The sequence below is a fragment of the Delphinus delphis genome, chromosome 1, assembly GCF_949987515.2.
Source record: "Delphinus delphis chromosome 1, mDelDel1.2, whole genome shotgun sequence".
NCBI lineage: Eukaryota > Metazoa > Chordata > Mammalia > Artiodactyla > Delphinidae > Delphinus > Delphinus delphis.
In genome coordinates, this window is record NC_082683.1 from 183,835,476 (window position 1) to 183,854,494 (window position 19,019).

The 19,019-nt window shown below is 42.5% G+C and overlaps 1 protein-coding gene across 1 annotated transcript in view; it reads right to left on the reverse strand.

Moving 5' to 3' along the window:
- KDM5B (lysine demethylase 5B) overlaps positions 1–19,019 on the reverse strand; it is a 76,989-nt gene that overhangs the window by 8,134 nt on the left and 49,836 nt on the right. Inside the window, exons 10-22 of the mRNA XM_059999150.1 lie at positions 18,330–18,488; positions 17,503–17,684; positions 16,063–16,225; positions 13,895–14,014; positions 12,724–12,918; positions 9,074–9,255; positions 8,835–8,959; positions 7,801–7,951; positions 7,555–7,669; positions 6,778–7,133; positions 5,405–5,543; positions 3,080–3,259; positions 2,246–2,404 (exon numbers count right to left, since the gene is read on the reverse strand). Of these exons, the coding sequence (XP_059855133.1) occupies positions 2,246–2,404; positions 3,080–3,259; positions 5,405–5,543; positions 6,778–7,133; positions 7,555–7,669; positions 7,801–7,951; positions 8,835–8,959; positions 9,074–9,255; positions 12,724–12,918; positions 13,895–14,014; positions 16,063–16,225; positions 17,503–17,684; positions 18,330–18,488 (2,226 nt within the window). The remainder of the gene's footprint in view (positions 1–2,245; positions 2,405–3,079; positions 3,260–5,404; positions 5,544–6,777; positions 7,134–7,554; positions 7,670–7,800; positions 7,952–8,834; positions 8,960–9,073; positions 9,256–12,723; positions 12,919–13,894; positions 14,015–16,062; positions 16,226–17,502; positions 17,685–18,329; positions 18,489–19,019) is intronic.

The window sequence follows — 19,019 nt, forward strand, 5'->3', positions numbered from 1 at the left end:
AGGAAGCTGAGTCCTAAGGCCAGATCGACTCTTCTGGATGAGAGAAGAAAATGTATGAATGATGGATTAGGGAAGAAACAGATCTAGAAGTAAACCACCTAACAAACCTTTGGTATATTTAAGAAACCTACTTATTTTTCTAGCTAAAAACAATGTACAGGCAGCATATACGGGTTATGTGATCACAAAGTGATCAACAGGTAATGTACAGAGGTTCACAGACTAGATCAGCAAGACCAGACAAGCAAAGATCAAGACAGTGTCTTTACAAAAACGAACCACATAACAGTGGAAAGTAGCACCTTGAAAACACCAGAATTATGCTCAGGCAGCCGCATCTGATTAGAGCCTGAAGTAAGGGACAAACATGCCAAAGAAAGTCTGTGTCAAAATACACAAACACATCAGGGCAATCCCATGTCAATCACAAGAGAGGTCAGGCAGCTACGAAGGATCAGACCATAAAGAAGGTGCCTGGACCAAGGACGAGCCCAGGCCCAGTAGCAGCTATGTTCCTGCTCTGGGATGGACAATGCTTTGTGCCTTCAAAACCATCCTGAAAGTCTGACTTCATCAAACCAAAAAGCTTCTGCACAGGGAAGGAAATCATCAGCAAAATGAAAAGACAACTTACAGGATGGCAGAAAATATTGGCAAATTATAATTTGATAGGGGTCAATACCCCAAATCAATGAAGAACTCATACATCTCAATAGAACAAACAAGACAGCATCACCACTACTAAAAACAAAAATCCAATTAAAATGGGCAGAGGATCCAGTAGACATTTTTCCAAAGCAGATATACAGATGGACAACAGGTATGTGATAAGATGCTCAACATCACTAATCATCAGGGATATGCAAATCAAAACCACACTGAGATTATCACCTCACACCTGTTAAAATGACTGTCATCAACAAGACAAGAAATAACAAGTGTTGGTCAGGATGTGGAAACAAGGGAACCCTCGTGCACCATTGGTGGGAATGTAAACTGGCGCAGCCACTGTGGAAAACACTATGGAGGGTCCTTAAAAACTAAAAATAGAACTACCATATGACCCAGCAATTCCACTTCTGGGTATACATCTAAAGGCAACGAAAACACTAACTTGAAAAGATTATCTGTACCCCCATGTCCAGTGCAGCATTATTCACAATAGCCAAGATATGGAAACAACCTACATGTCCACTGATGGATGAATGGATAAAGAAAATGTGGTATGTATATACAATGGAATATTATCAGCCACAGAAAAGAAGAAAATCCTGCCATTTGCAAGAACATGAACTCTGAGACCATCATGCTAAGTGAAATAAGTCAGAGAAAGACAAGTACTGCATGATCTCACTTATATGTGGAATCTACAAAAACAAAACAAAACAAAACAAAAACAACCCCACAGATACAGAGAGCAGACTGGCAGTTGCCAAAGGCAACTGGTGGGGGAGATGGGTGAAGAGGATCAAAAGGTCAAAATAAGTCCTGAGGATGTGATGTACAGCATGGTATGACTATAGTCATTAATACTATGTTATATATTTGAAAGTTGCCAAGAGAGTAGATCTTAAAACTTCTCATCACAAGAAAAAAAAACTGCAACCATGTGTAGTGATGGATATTAACTAGATTTACAGTGCTCATTCTGCAATATATACATATACTGAACCATTGTACTATACACCTGAAACTAATATAATATTACAGATCAACTATAGCTCAATTAAAAAAAAAATTTTTTTTTAATTTTCAAAAAGCATCCAGATCACATAGCTATCTTCTTCTGTTCTGATACTCTGCTCACTAAACATTAGCTAGATACTGCTTCACCTTCCTGAAGATGATACAATCTTTGAATCAACAGGGCTTATGCTAAATGCAGGTCAGACTCAAGTATCCAGTACCCTTTTAGGTGTATTTCTTGTTGTAAACTAGTAAGTTGGCATTGCAGTTCACATATCCGTTAGCCTGGGTGTCCTGAGTCTGCATCCCTGGACCAAGCCTTGGGCACTGGAAAGACTATTTCTGAATCTGGGAGGCCTTCCCTGAATCCTCTGCACCTCTATGCACCTTCCATTCAAAACTTTTACAAATGACAATTCTCCCAAAGTCGTTTTGGTAAAACAGAGTACTTTTAAAGTTATTCTTCTACTTGCCTTCCCAATATGACCAGTAAGTAAGAGAAGAGTTAGAAATTATCCTCCCCCATGGAGAAAAGAGGAGGAAAAACCCCAGTACGTACAGCTGAAGCAGTCTCTCTGCTTTCAGTCAGAGCTCTCTCCAGGTCACTCAGACTCTCTACTCTGGGGCTTCTCTTCTTGCCACTTGGCAAGGGCTCCTTTAACTTTCTCTGCTTCCTCTTCAATCCCAAAAGGCCAATATCACATCGAGGACACAGCACCTAATGTGGACAAAGCACCACCGCTGGTAAAATGGATTTCAGATGAAGCATTAGGAAGTCACCAAATAAAAGCCTAAGGAGTGGGAAGGATGTGAGCTTCTTAGTATTTTCTGTGTAACATGCCTCCCTGAAGCCAGAAACTCTCTTCTACAAAGGAAGGAAGAAAGGAAGAGAGGGAGGAAAGAAAGAAGGAAATCTCACAAAAAGACAGACTTTGATTCCAGATTCAATCAAACAGTAAGTAAAAAAATGTGATACAGAATGATCCCAGTCATAATGTGTGACCAGCATCAGCTTACAAAAAAACACAAGAAGTGCAACTATAGTACTTTGAGAGGTGGATGAGATCGTTTATTGAGCTTGTTAAAAGCAAGTGGTGAAGCATGGCCAAGGTTAAACGTCCAATTTCAACAAACTGAGGAACTTCAAGGAGGAAAATTTCTTCCTTAGACAGTGAATGCTATCCCTAAACATATGCAGAAAACATTTTAAGATTCTTCTAAGTTTCAATTGAAAGTTTCAGTAGAAACTTAGAAGAATCTCCCTGGCTCCACTGAGAAAAGTAACTCCTAGAGCATAGATCAGTCAGTGATGCCACCTCTGTGTGTGAGGGACTACATGTTTTGCCAGGCTAGGGGACCCAAGGTCTTGTAGGTGGGCTAACTGCAAACTTACCTCCAAGAGAGAATAGGACGAATTCTCAGTCAGGAATGTATTAGCAGCACATTCTTTCCAAACGTGAACCTCAGCTACTAGTGACTCCAGTCTCGGTAAAGAATTCAGATGCACCGGGATAGATCGTCCTCGTGTAACAAGCTCTATCAGTGTGTCTAACACTGGCACACGTCCTCCAGCCTAACAAATCAAGGCGAAAAAAATTACTTCTATGTAAGTGGGAAAAGTACCAGTCGGACCGGGCCTACCCCATGATTTCAACATATTAAATTCACGGACGGGTGCTGACAAAACCTGCCAGCTGACCGATGGTGGTGGAGGTGGAGCAGTGTGGGTTCTTCCACTCGACAAGGAAGAACCTACTTTGTGCTGGGCCCATGGATACAACTTTGGACCTGGCATATACTGTGCTCCCTTTGTTCAGACTGTTTATGCCCTTGTCAATTCACTTGTCATTTTGGTCCCTATGGATGGTGTGAAAAAAATTCAACAGAAATGTAAATTTGTAATAACTCAAAGGATTTCCATACTGACTTAGAGAAAGAAAAGCAACAAAACAAATATTTTACAACAATTCACTCACCAATGATGAATTACAGTAACTCAGTATAGATTATTGAGGAAACAAAAAATGAGTTGTGAAAGCCCACTGGCTCTCCAACTTTATTATTCATTAAGAATCACCTGGGGGCCTTCTATTTATTCTCACAGGATTGAAACTGTAAGGGCATAGGTATTCTGCTGGATGCGTAAAAAGGTGACTCACAAATTATATGCTATGCCTATGGTATTCCATTTAGAAACATATGGAGTACTCCCTAAGTGAACAGCAGAATACTGGATGACCTTTTAAAATAAATAATCCACTAAACACGAAGAGGTTCCTTGTTGTTGGTCACACCTCTCTACTAGTCCTTAAATATATGACGCAAGGAAAGACCAGGCTATTATTTCAGGAATGGAGCAAAACTTGCTTTTCGTCCTTATGGACATTGTTGCAAACACCGTACTAAGTAGTGCATACATTACAGCACATGAAGGGAGCAAACCCACCCAGACATGTGTCCTTGCTTCTGATTTCATATGCTCACCTCTCCTCGTCGTCATGACCTCACCTTCTGGCTGCCAGCAACCATGAGTGGAAGGGGGGACCGTGACTGTACCCGCTACAGTTCCAACAACCACAGACAAGAGCCTGCATCAAAAACCTCACTGGGGAAGTTTATGTACACAGCAAACACTTTCCTTGGTTTTTTCTTTGGCGGGCTGGGGTCACCCCTTAATTATGTAATATTTATCAAACAATGTATCTTCTCTTCCCTATTAACAAGAATAGATGTCCAGATGTTTTGTTGAAAACACGTGGCTAAAACTGTCCTGTTTGGCATTTCTCATTAGCAATTGGTTAATTAGCACCACTTAAAATTACATAGATATTCAGAAGACCAGATGGTATTTTATTCCTAGAATCTGATGGCTTCAACAAAACAGAATTTGAGCCTCAAGAACAATATAAATTAAAATTTTAAAAACCTATCCCATTAAATAATTCCAAGATCTTTTTTCTCAATAGGCCCATAAGACCCACTGGTTTATGATCGTTAGAAAAAGGAAGACACTCCCACCAACCACTTTTCAAATGAAGTTATCCAGCTGAAAATTGGGAAGAACATAGAATATATTCTGTCTATACCTTAATAATGTTACAAGTGAATTTAATTTTCTATTTTAACTTATAAGTAAGTCTTAGCAAGTACAACATCTAGCACAGGGGCACAGACACTCAGTGCTGATTACTTTGGACAGTTACTTTAGAACGTGCTCATCTCACTGCTTTTGTAGGTATGGAGCACATTTAAGTCATTACTTGGTGAAAGTCCTGGGCCTGAGGGCCTAGTTTGGCCATGTAATCATGTATCAAGACTCACTGAATCTGCTACTCTTCATTATGTAAACTCCAAGTAGTTGGCAAGCCAGCAAGAGATAGCTGTACTTGTCAGACGTTAGAAACTGTGTTTCTCCCACAACTTCATTTTTAGCTCTTTTTCTTCAACCCCAACCAAGTAATTAAGTCTGTTATGGGAGGGTCCCAAGCTCCCAGAAAAGGTTGGTTAAATTACCTAAGCTTTAAATACTGAGTCAACTAGTCAGGACAGTAGATGGGGTGGGTTAAGTGCATCTACACAAGGTTGAAGAGAATCAGTAATCCGGCCAACCCAAACACTGAACCTGTGTAGTGAGATCCAACATATTCCCCTTTGCAAGTGTTTACATTACTGCTCTTTACAGATGCACTTACACACACGGGACGTTTTGTAAACCTACCTGCAGGGCCTCTACGTCCTGAAGCCAGTCTCTGGCTCTCTGCACAGAGTCTTTCAGAGCCGCACCATTGGGCAGGTACGCGGGGATCTCCTCGATCTCCTTAACCACCGTAGCAAGGCTGTTCAATGAATGCCGAGGCCTACAAAAGCAAATGACACTACTCAGCTTTTACACTGTGGCTCACTTTTCTCGTGGTTTACTTACCAGAGAAAATAGGAAAATCACTTCAGGGACTTCCCTGGTGGCACAGTGGTTAAGAATCCACCTGCCAATGCAGGGGACATGGGTTCGAGCCCTGGTCTAGGAAGATCCCACATGCTGCAGAGCAACAAAGCTCCTGCGCCACAACTACTGAGCCTGTGCTCTAGAGCCCGTGAGCCACAACTACTGAGACTGCACGCCACCGCTACGGAAGCTCGTGCGCCTAGAGCCCATGCTTTGCAACAAGAGAAGCCACTGCAATGAGAAGCCCGCGCACCTCAACGAAGAATAGCCCCCGCTTGCCACAAAAAAGAAAAATCACTTCAAAGGAAATTCAGAATAGCAAATAACTCAGTGAAGCATTTAAGTTCTACTTATTTCTGATTTGACATTGGAATAACCATAAACTTCCACTTGCAAAAGATAACTTAGGGATAATTTACGTTATGTTAAACTAGATACGCTATCAAGACTCACACAGCTTCACTAAGAAAATGAAAAATCTCCAGGATATCAACATACCAAAAGCACAGAACCCAAAACTTTTGTACTCTCTGCTCAATGACCACTATTTTAGGATTACAAAATAATGTCTGGAACCTAGGTATTTCTTGTACTTTATCTTGTGAGTTGGAATAGTAAAGATCTGTCAGACAGAAAGCAAGAATAGGGAGGGAATCATCTTCTCCCCTCAGATGGTTAGCTTGAATCCAACCCATCTCTCGCGTATAGATAAGGTCACAAAGCAACAGCACTAATGTGGAGAATTACGGCACCATTTTCATCTTAAAGACAGTGCACACTGACTCTCAGATGTTTCTCTTTAAGACTCCTTGGGATCTTTTTCATTAACTGTGGGTTTAAACAGTTCCACTTATTTGTAAATGCTTTCTTCTCTCAAAGATGTTATCCTCAAGGTCCAGGGAAATTTCATTAAACCAACTCTAGAAAAGGTATTTCCATTTGAACCATTCATTTCACAATCGGTTACGCAAGGAAAGAAATTAATATTCTTTTGCCCAAGCTCCAAAGCAGCTCCGAACAGCTCAGCTATTTCTGCACACACAGCTCAGTTACTGTGCCCACATGCCGCCCTACTCCCCATGCTCCGTGCTCCTGGACGGACGCAGTGCCAGCCTTCCCCGGGCAGAGGCATGGGCGTGCTTGTTTACCTGGCCTTGAGGAGACTCCTGGCTTTGTCATCCCAGTGCTCTGATACCGTGAGCAGTTCTTGAAGCCGTGCCATAGCCTTCTCCACAGCTGAATATGGGGCCAGACCCACCCCCAGGTCTATGAGACGTCTCATATCATCTAAGGTGAGGGAGCTGGGGTCTAGGCAAGCCTGCTGCACCTCCTCCAGCCAATGGGCCTGCTCCAGCCGGACACGCATCTCAGCAAGCTGGGGAAGCTCAACATCAAATTCAAAGCTGACGTCTAGCAAGTCTTGCAGCTCAGCGGCACTGGGCATCTCTTCAGAGAGCAATTTCTGGCTATGCTGTTGGAAATCTTCTACACGATTCAAGAGATCCTTAAAAAACACAGATTGTTGCATCAAAACAATATTTTCAGTAACTGGCTTCTTGAAAACTCAGAATCTTCAGTGCATGTTCAACATGACCCTCTGCCGTTTCACTTGATTCTAGCAACAATACAGGTAAACAAGGTAATGAATACATAAGCCAACTGACAGTTACACAAGTGACTCTAAGAGAGACTTGTACCAACTATAGTAGCTGGTGGTCACTGTGAAAGGTAAAAATTTCCAACCTTCTCTCTCCTCTGCAGGCCTGTTACAATCTCTTTATATACACGTACCACTCAACGGGTTACTAAAAGCATTTGCAAATAAATGTACAAATTAACCACAGGGGAAGACAACTTGATCATGTGACCTGGGCTTGTGTACAAAACACAGGAAGGCGGGCACCCCCACCTCCCCATCCAGGTACCTTCAGCAGTGGCGTCTGACTGAGGACACAGGGCAGGGCGTGCAGCTGGCTCACGAACTGTCGGAGCTCATTCACTGTCAACTGATTGTGGGATTTCCCTCCACCAGATCGATACCTAGACAGACAAAGGCCCAAGGAGACTGCATGAGAGCAGGTTCCCCACCAGCCCCAGACTCCAATGTCATGGGTAAAACCAGCCACAACAGGCTGCCAAAGAGCCCAAGCCAGGGCGTGCACAGTGCCCACCTCGTCTGCCTCTTGCCGTTAAGCAGCTGCTGGGCGACAGAGGCACATTTCTCCGCGTCCTGTGTCACTAAGCGGAGGTGACGTAAAAGATCGTTGTCCGGGAATTTCTTCATCTCAGATTCCTCAATCAAAGCCTTAAAGCTGACGAGGCCTAGGAATAAAGAAAAGATCACCTTTTCTGTGATCATTATGTATGAAATACTGGTATGAAATATAGAGGGGGAGGTTCGATTTGATCAGTTCTTACCTATGGATATTTGCAATGCTTTACCTCTAATAAATTTATTCTTTTTTTTTTGGCTGAGAGTGGAATACTTTAAAAAGTGCCTAGAGCTGCCCTTCAATGTGAAAATGTTTAAGAAACAAAGAACCCCTGCCTTGTCAAAACAGAGCAAATGCAATTCTTCTTGTGGCTGGAACCACCTTTTCCTCCTGCATTTTACTCTGCACCTGGCAGGGAACTGGTAGGCTCAGAGACAGTGACCTGCACCCACCCCTAAACAGGAGAGGGAAGAGTCACCTGCTGAGCGACAGAAAGGAAAGCAAATGAAAACGCTTCGAAGGGAAGCAGTAACTTTCAAATGTAATAACAAGAGACAGAGACTTTGACTAGAACTAAGAAGTAATAAACCAGCATTTCACAGACTCTTAATTTAATGATATGCTGTCTTTGTCCTGAGATCTAGTTCAAAAACAAGCAAAACAAACAAAAACCTTTTCTAAAGGTCCATATAAAATGTGAAATACTTTTATTTCTGAGACAAAGAGGTGTAAAGGTTATTTGGTAACAATACGATATTTGTTAAATACACGATCCTGCAAAACTCATGTATCAAGACTTCACTTTGATGTAAGGACATATGCCTCATTCACTCTTGGCTTTAAAACCTCTGCTAAACGTCCAAACCTGGCTGGACAGATGGGCTAAGTCAGGCTGCTTCAAGTAATCCATTTGCTGATAACTTTAAGTTGGCTATGTTACAATCAGTCCCAATTTGCCAATCACTAAGTCACACTTTCTATATACCACATACTTTTCTTCTTATTAATCTTCGCCTCCAAAGCTTCGTTCACATTCAAGGCCCATTCGTTGTAAGATTCTGCTCGAAGCTTCAGTGCATTCATCATGGGGTAGAGATCATCCAGAGTGTATCTATACCTGGAAACAGAATAGCAGGCTTAGCTCTGAGATATGGGGGTTTGGAGGAAATCAGATGTTTTACACTAAGGATTTAGTGTTTTCCATAGAAAAAAAATCATTCTTCCTACTCACCGCAGTTTATATTTATAAGAAGGACAGGAACATAATTCCTTTACATGATGCAGGCAAACAAGCAGGCCAGGTTTACAAGAACAGGAGATGGCAGACATGAAGCATGTGGTTTTGCATTTTACACACTGACGCTCATCATCTGGCAACAGCTCAAAATCCATTCTTTCTGAATCAATTACTCCCTAGAATAAAGTGTGTACTTTAGAGATCTCCAAAGGATAATACAATCCATCAGCCCCCAAGACAAACATGTAATAGTTGAGCTTAAATTAAAAAAAAAAAAAAAAAAAAGAGCCTTACCAAAGTAGAGAGTAGAGAGTGCGTAATTAAAAATGTGTGGGGGAATTCCCTGGTGGCGCAGTGGTTAAGAATCCGCCCGCCAATGCAGGGGACATGGGTTCGTCCCTGGTCCGGGAAGATGCCACATGCCGCGGAGCAACTAAGTCTGGGAGCCACAACTACTGAGCCTGCGAGCCACAACTACTGAAGCCCGCGCGCCTAGAGCCCGTGCTCCGCAACAAGAGAAGCCACCGCAGTGAGAAGTACATGCACCACAACGAAGAGTAGCCCCCACTCGCCGCAACTAGAGAAAAGCCCGCGCACAGCAACAAAGACTCAACACAGCCAAAAATAAATAAATTTTAAAAAATGTGTGTGGACCTAGCAAATGTGGGCAAGTTAATCTATTTCACCCATCTAGGGAGAACCCCTTCTGGACACGGTAGGTCCTTATGTTTGGCCATTTTGATCTGAGTATGAGAACAGTTATTAACAGGCCCATAAAACTACGGAGATTAGCTGTTTATTCTACTCCAAATTGGCCTTGTCCATATTTTGGGTCTAGATAAGAGCAAAAGAAATGCATATACTTTCTACTACAGCGAACATGCTATACAGGGCTTCAGAGTAATGTTGCTGGAGAATCCACAAAAAGAACAAATATAAATGAAAGGAAAGAAGATGGGGCAGGTAAAAAAGACTACCGTGCAGGAACTGTCAATGTGAAGACGCTGAGTGGTCTATTAGCCTCTTATATGGAAAGTTCTTGGAAAAGGTTCGACAATCTGTGCAACAGAGACTGTAATCGTAACAAGGAATTTCCCAATTGATACTGTCAAGATAAATGAGGTCTTGAACCAGGAAGTTTCTTTTTTTTTTTTTTTTTTTTGCAGTACGCGGGCTTCTCACTGTTGTGGCCTCTCCCGTTGCGGAGCACAGGCTCTGGACGCGCAGGCTCAGCGGCCATGGCTCACGGGCCCAGCTGCTCCGTGGCGTGTGGGATCCTCCCAGACCGGGGCACGAACCCTTGTCCCCTGCATCGGCAGGCGGACTCTCAACCACTGCGCCACCAGGGAAGCCCGAATCAGGAAGTTTCTACTGTACTTTGTACCACCTGACATCTAGCCCTTCTAGGATATACCTTTTGTTATGGAAAAATCAAACTTGTACCACTTTCTCTCCTTATCTGGAACTGGATCCAGATCTAACTCTGAGAATGCCAGAGTCTGATTAAGTCAGTTTATAAACCATCAAGGCTCCTTTGTTTTACTCTTTTATTCTGTATTTCAACCTTTTGACCATTTCACTTCCTGCTAATCAGTAAAGTAAGGAAAACCTAACAAAAGAATTTTGGTTTAAATCTGGAATTAGTTGTTAAAAAGGACTTTGTGATGCAGATGGCTAAAATTTTGTTTAAAGATTAAGGATCAACTCCATGGATTTTGGTTGAGAATGAATCATATTAGTTCACCCAATTTTTCTTTTTTTTTTTTTTTTTTGCAGTATGCGGGCCTCTCCCGTTGTGGAGCACAGGCTCCGGATGCGCAGGCTCAGTGGCCATGGCTCACGGGCCCAGCCGCTGCGGCATGTGGGATCTTCCAGGACCAGGGCACGAACCTGTGTCCCTTGCATCGGCAGGCGGACTCTCAACCACTGCGCCACCAGGGAAGCCCCAGTTCACCCAATTTTAATTTGTAAATTTCTACATCTGGGAAAAAAATTATGCGTGCTCAAAGTTCCGAAGACCTTGGTAAGACGCTTAAACCCTCTGGGCATTGTTTTCCCAATTGTACAATATCAGGGGAAGGTGAGCTGTTGGTTCAAGGTGAGCTCCACGGAGCCAACATTCTAAAGAGGCACATAAAAGAAGAAAAAAAAAATCAATGTGACTATTTGTGGATATGACTGTCCCAAAAGAATCTACAAAAAACTACTGGATTTAGCAAGGAGGTAGGATACAGAGTCAATTTTGGAAAGTCAACTGTATCTGTTGTGGCCTCTCCCGTCGCGGAGCACAGGCCCTGGATGCACAGGCTCAGCGGCCATGGCTCACGGGCCCAGCCGCTCTGCGGCATGTGGGATCCTCCCGGACCGGGGCACAAACCCACATCCCCTGCATCGGCAGGTGGACTCTCAACCACTGCGCCACCAGGGAAGCCCTCAATTGTATTTTTAAATACTAGCAATAAACAATTGGAAATCAAAAAAAATTTTAAAGTACCATTCATAATAGTACCAAAGAATAAGAAATACCTAATTACAAATCCAAGAAAATATGTGTAAAATCTGTGTGCTGCAGTCTACAAAATACTGAAAGAAATCAAGAACACCTAAATAAATGAGGGGATAGACTATGTCCATGGATTGGAAGACTCCGTATTGTTAAGATGTCAATTCTCCCCCAAACTATCCATAGGTTTAATGCAGTTCCAATCAAAACGCCAACAGGCTTTTTGATAGAAATCAGTAAGCTGATTCTAAACTTTATATGGAAAAGCAAAGGAACTAAAATAGGCAAAACAATTTTTAAAAGGAACAAAGTTGGAGGACTCGCACTACCTCATTTCAAAACTTATTAGAAAGTTACAGTAATCAAGACCATATGGTATTAGCAATAGGACAAATGCACAGACTAACAGACTAGAACAGAGTCCAGAAGTAGCTCCACACATGTGTGAATTAATTTTCAACAAAGGTGCCAGGGCAATTCAATGGAAAAAGGAGTCTTTTCAAGAAATGTTGCTGGAACAGTTAGACAGCCATATGCAAAAACAATGATCTCAACCCACACCTTGCCATAAACAAAAATTACTTAAGAGGATTAAACACTTAAATGTAAAATCTAAACCTAGAAAATCTAGATGACTACACATGAGAAAACCTTTGGTTAGGCAAAGATTTCTTAAGAAGGACACACCAAGAAAGATCCATAAAAGAAAACACTGATAAACTGAACTTCATCAAAATGAAAAACTTCTGCTCTTTGAAAGACACTGCTAAGAGAATGAAAAGACAAGCCACTAGCTGGAAGAAAATACTTGCAGAACATTTATCTGATAAAGGACTGGTGTCTAGAATAAAGAGAAGTCTCCCAACAATCCAATGAAAAAGGGGTAGAGCAAGACATGTGAGCAGACACTTCACCAAAGAGATACATATGCAAGTAGTAAATAAATACATGATAAGATGTTCAATATATCATTAGCCATTAGAAAAATGAAAAGTAAAAGCACAATGAGACGTCAATATACATCTATTAGAATGGTCTTAAAGGAAATGAAGGAAAAGTTTCCTTAAAATGGTTTCAAAGTGCATAAGAACTTTACTAAGTAACACCCAATGACATGCAGTTGGGGTTCCAGAAACCTTACCAATTTACGAACAGTTTCCCTTAGAGCCTTCTCGTCCTCAATCATAATGGCCATGTCTTTCTGAACAGTTGATGCCACTACAACGTCTAGTACGTCCGCCTTGGAGGCCATCTTGCAAATCATCTCGTCGTGGGAAAATACACAGTAGCGGTGCAGCAGGCGGTAATGCTCTACGCACTGTCGGCCTAAGGGCAGCTGCGCCAAAAGACAGGGAGGACACGTGACATTCATCTCTCTCCTTCCTGTTTCCAAAGACTCCTGACCTTTATTATCAATTACCAAATATCACATCTTGGGTCATATATTGATATCATATATCAATCCTAAAACTAGACTCTAACAAGCCTTGGACCTTTTAAAATCTTTGCACCTCAAGGATCTCGCAAATTAGGTACATTGATTAAAATCTGGTTTAAAAACCCAATGTATTAATAATGCAGTAATGTCTACAACAATGTAGAATCTAATTGGAAATATGAATTTACACATTTCCTGAAACAACTGTGTGGAACTGGTGTGGTTAATCTACTTCAGGGAACAATAATGCTCTAAAAACTATAGAACAGAAAATAATTATAGATGTAGGTATTACTACTGGGTATTATTTTATTGGGCCAACTATTTTGGGTTGGCCAAAAAGTTCATTTGGGTTTTTCCCTGACATGTTACGGAAAAACCTGAAGGAACTTTTTGGCCAACCCAGTATTATTAAAAAAAAAAAAAAAGGCACTGAAGGTCATAATTTATTAGATTTAACACCACACCCACTTAAACTAGGTAGTTCTTAGGCAAATGAAAAGTATTAATACTAATATAAAAACTCCACTTTACAACTACCTGAAATCAAATGTCATTAAAATTTACTGTGTTTGGATAATTTAAGCCAGTGCTGCATAAAGTACAGTCTTAAGACTGGAACTGGTTGTTATCAGTTTGCAATGAGATACTAAGCTTCAGCCAAAACGTCGCTCAGCAGACTCTTCACCAGGTCTTGGCTGACACTGCAGGGCCAGGGCCTCTCCTGCTGGGAAGGTACACAGCTTGGCTGACCTGCCATTTCAGCAGCAACTGGTTTAAGCAACTAGACACATGACAGTTTCTAAGCATTCTATACCATTTCTGCAGGAAAAACGGTAAATGTGAAAAGGCTTGCTAGGTCCTAATTACACACCCAATCGACAGTGCAGAAGTTAACGGCCTCAGCGAAATTAAAACCTTGATTGAAACCGCTGTGGTAGGCTCTTGGAAATGTGATCACAAACTCCCCAGCACACTGATTAGTTCGGTAAACCTAAGGAGACAGAAATTGGAGATTTTCAGCGACATCCTCACGAAAGACAATCTAGACATAGACTATCAGATGATTCTCCAGAAAGGGTAGGGAAAAAAGTATGGCTGAATATTACCTAAAGATATTCATTTCTGCCACAAGATGGAGTAGTTCCCCAGACTGCCAGGTTGAAAAGTATCTCAAGAGAAAACAGCTTACACCACAAAAATCTGGCTACATCCAGGATCAGGACACATCTTTCCAAATATTATCATACTGAAATAGGATCTCCTACCACCAACTGAAGAAATTCCACTCTATTTCAAGGATCTCATTCCACACAGAGATCTTCTTCATTTGGGCCTCAAACTTACCTCCCACCAGCAATTCCCCTTTTCCCTCTACCCGAAAAACACCTATATTGCTCTAGGCACAAAATCCTCAGACTGAACGAACTACTACATAATAGTAATAATATTAGATGTCTTTTCAATACATATCTCTCCACCAGCGGTTCTCCAAAATGTAGTTCCCATTCCAAAAGCAGCAACAGCAACTGGGAACTTGTTGGAAATGCCAATTCTCAAGCAGCACCCAGGCCACAAGGCCGTGCAACTCGGGCTGAGGCTCCGCCCTGTGCTGGAACACGCCCTTCTGGGCTCTGACAGGCCAAGTCTGCAGTCGGCAACAGCGGCAGGAGCACAGCCCTCCAGCCCTCCAGCCCTCCAACGGGAGGGCCTCCTCCTCAACTCTCTGCCACACGAACTCCCCTTCAGAGCCCACGCCTTGGTTCAAACGCCATTAGGAGCCCTTTCCAGCCCTTTCAGAGTTAATGGCTCAGCCCCCGAGTCAACACCACTGTCAAACCACACGACTCTTCCGTGATCTGTGTAAACGCTGTCTTTCCCTTACACTGTGAGTTCCCGAATGCACGAGTTCATTCACCTACCTCTCTAGGTCCAGAGTCTAGCCCCACGTGGTTTGCTCAACTATTAAAGAACAGGGCGAGAGGTCTCTTCTAAAGCCAGCGACTCATAACAGATCAGAAAGACCCATCAACGTAGGGCGGGGGTGGGGGGGGTCAAGATGGAAAATGCCAACAACGAGGAGATGGTGGTATTTTGATGACTATTGGTCCTTATTTTCTAAGCTTTGGCCCATGAATATTTTATGATCCCTCAAAGAAAATTCCTTTCCATCTGCCCCCATTTACTGGCCTGTGAACCCAAAAGCATAAAATGAAGGTCGCAAGATCAAGAATTCCTCTTAACATTGTAAATGTATCATTTACATTTGGTTGAGCTAACTAAGATGGATTCTTCAACTTCATACATCTCAATCTGGCCTCCCAAAATGCCTTCAGAGTTTCCTCCGAAAGGAAGCCACTAAGCAAAAATAACTGTTACTTCGTAGAAAACCTCATAGGAAAAAGCACCAATAGCATCTTTCAGTCTAGAGTGGGAACCCTGAAATCCAAGCTCAAGACACTGAAATAAATTTTCTCTTAAGCTTAATTAGGGGCAGCAGGGAGAATGTAAGATCCACCAAGCATGTCACCATGTAAATTCAATGAGTTATTTTCTAAAGTGGGGATGGAGTATGAAGGATTCTGACACAAGAGTTTAGATCTAATTATATCAATAACAGAACCTAGCCATTTTCAGAGTAAACTAATTTATACTAACAACACTTATTTTTTACGGTTTTTGTTTTGCTGTGTTGAAGGTCTGAAGTTATAAACAAAAGTTATAGTTTAGAAAGCAGGAATGGTGATGGTGTACAACCTGTGAATGTACTCTGAACTGAACACCAGAAAGGAAAGGAAGAGACAGCCTCACAGTCACTATTGCAAAGTAAGGCTGCTCAGCAATCTAGTCATCAGCTGCAACAACTCAGCTTTCTATGGTGTCTGAGGATCCAGTCCCACTGGCTTAATGCAATATTGTACTAAATGACACCAAACAGCTGTTTCTACACAGCCAAATCAGCTTCATAAAAACGTGAGCAACAGGGAAAAAGAGAAGTGGGGAGTTAAGCCTGGGTGGCAGGAGGATTGACCCAAAACATACAGGCACTTCGTGAGTCATCAGGGTATTGGGGTTCATGATGGTGACGAGCTGGTGGAGGAGGTCGGGCTGGGAGATGAAGAGCTCCGGGGCCAGCCTTTTCATCACCGTCTCCAGCTGCTCGGCAGCGTACCCTGGGACTCCATACCAGGTCTTTGGCTCACCCCTAAAATAGATTGTAAAAGCAGATCAATCTCAAAATTTACATGAAATTTCAGTAGCTTCTTCAACTCATACACAAAATCAACCAGCGAACACCAATGCAAACAAGATGGTTAACCAGTTCCTATTTTTTAGATCCTGCTTTGTAAGGCAATGTTCAAACTGAAGAAGTATCACCAGAAATATGATCTGAACATATGTAATACATTTTCCCTCTTCAAGGATAAAGTTTAAACATGAGACTTCCCATCTGAGGTCCCTCTTTTCCCTCCCACTTTCCCTGACCCTTGACCCTTCAGAAAATGTAGATATCTAGCATTTCTAAGAATATAAGGTATTATGTTAGCTACAGGGTATGTGGTCACCACAATTTCCTACAGCAACTAGCAAGGGATGGCAACTCTCCGCCCTGACAGCGAGTTAAACCAAACTCTAAGTAAGGCGATTAGCATTTCTAAAGAGCTCCTCTTCAAAGCACATTTAACTGTCAACCAATTAATCTGTAACATCCCTGTGAGGTATGGTAAACATCATTTCACAGCTGGGAGCAATTGCCTGGGGAAGCAGGACTGACTCTCGGCACGTAAAAGGCCAGCTCCCTCTTTCTTGTGGTACATCCTCAAATTCCCTGTGTGGGAATTTAAGTGAGTTACAGATCTTCAAATATTTTTGTACTCAGAAAGCAAGGGAAATGGAGGGGAGGGAAACAGATGTGAAATAAAAGCTTAGAAAGCCCAAATATCCGCCCCAGCCCACCACACACACACACACACAGACACGCGTGGATGGGGCGCATTCTACCTACGGTGCACAGTGATGCTAGAACTCAGCAGGCCGTCAGGAGCAGTCAGTCCCGAGGTCCTGGAGGACCCACACGCCCCATGCCCCACTCCTCGCCCAAAGGGCTATCTGGGCCACCAAGCCCACAGAACGGGAAGGGGTTTCCGCAGTAAAAGCAACTTGGTGCTTTCTAACCTTTCTGCGAGTAAAGACTTCTTTGACAATTAGTGAAAAGCTGTCTTATCTTCTCCCCAGAAGCCTGTTATACTTGAAAACTCATGTGCAAGTGCAGGGTTTCATGGATTTCCTATGGATTCTTAAGAACCTTTGTCTTAAATTGTTAGGATACCTGCCCCATAGTAATAAAATAAAAAAAAAACCTATGGTAAAAAAAACCTCATCACTCTTCAGACTCAGTTAAGAGATGTGTCACAACTAAGAGGTGGGTAAGTTTTCCAACTCAGCGTGCATACCATCTGTAGGTTCTCTGGAACCCCTTACCAGTGCAGGTAGTTAATGGAATAGCTCCAGTGGTCTTCAATATGCCAACAGAAGGAAGAAAAGCACATTCCCACGTACAACCAAGGAAGCTTCATGCCGCATATGTCAGCGGTGATGTGAGCGAGGACAGACTGCTCCATCACTGGCATGTTGTTCAAATTCCAGCCACTGTCAAGATATTCCTAAAAATAAGGAGAATATCTTGACATTATAAATAAAGTATAAATAAAGGTTTATACTTTATACTTAAATTCTTTATCATGCTAACATTTTGGAACTCTGCTGGTTTCAAAAAGCAAGCTGAAAAGTCTCCTTCAAAATAAAAAGAATGGCGGGGGGGGGGCCACTATGCTTACCTTCTGGATGCCCATAGATTACTTCTGCCCAGCTCTGCGCTTTACATAAATGGACTTGTGTGTGTGTGTCTGTGTGTGTGTGTCTATATTATGTGTGTGTATCTGGTTCCAATCCCTCAGATTTTCTTCAGAACGAGCAACCAAAGTTACAGAATCGGAAGTCGAAGGGAGGTAAGTGATTCTCCCTTATCATCTAGTTGGGACTAGAATTCTTCTATGGGTTCTTTCTGCTATTCTTGAAATCATTAAAAATCTGGTAATTAAGGATTTGCTGAAAGTATCATAAATTACTTCAAGCCAACCAACAAATTTCCATGACTATCTCAAGTTCCAAGTGACATACGTGTTGTAGCACAGCTGCTACTAGCCCAGCGTGATGACCTCTGGATCAACAGTGGGCTCGCTCTAAAGGCGCCCCCTGCCCGTCCCGCCGGCGCCCCCGCAAGTCCACATGCTCACAGCCACACCTACCTCCTCCTCAGGCGAGAGCTTCACTTTCCCGTCTCTAACCGGGAAGCCACTGCCGAACTCCTTCGAGGCGATATCAGCTCCATATTCCACGGTAACATCCTCTTCAATAGTGCTCACCAGTCGCCAAAATTCTTTCTCAACCAATTCTGTGGGAACCATCTGCATACAAAACAAGGAAGTAAAGAGAGTGACTCTCCTCAGACACTCACAAACTGCCGGTGACCAATCTGACTAGACAGGCTAAGTAACAGGAATCCCAGGATAGCAGCCTGAGGAAGAATTGTACATGACGTCCCAAGTGTTCCTCAACTGGCCTCCGACAACTCAGACATGAACCTCATTTTCTAAAAGGAATTTTATAACCAAGAGCTGACTAAGAATTCATGTTCCTCTATCAACAACCTGGCCACTACTGTAAAAGGACTCAAGGAAAGCAAAGTGCTAAGATTTAAGAACTGGAGATGTTTTTCTGTTTTGAGGAATCTAATATACAACCTGGTTGACTTCTGTTTAGTAACAGTAGTTAGCTTAGCTGTATTTGAACAATGCTTTATCCTCTGAAATGCGTTCAAACACATCACCTGAGTCCACCCTCTCACTCTTTCCACTAGACCTTGCGGAGAGTAGTGTGGGCAGTCACCAGGAAAAGGCAGGGTGCAACAACTCTGCGGCTGCAGGCCCGAGTGTAAA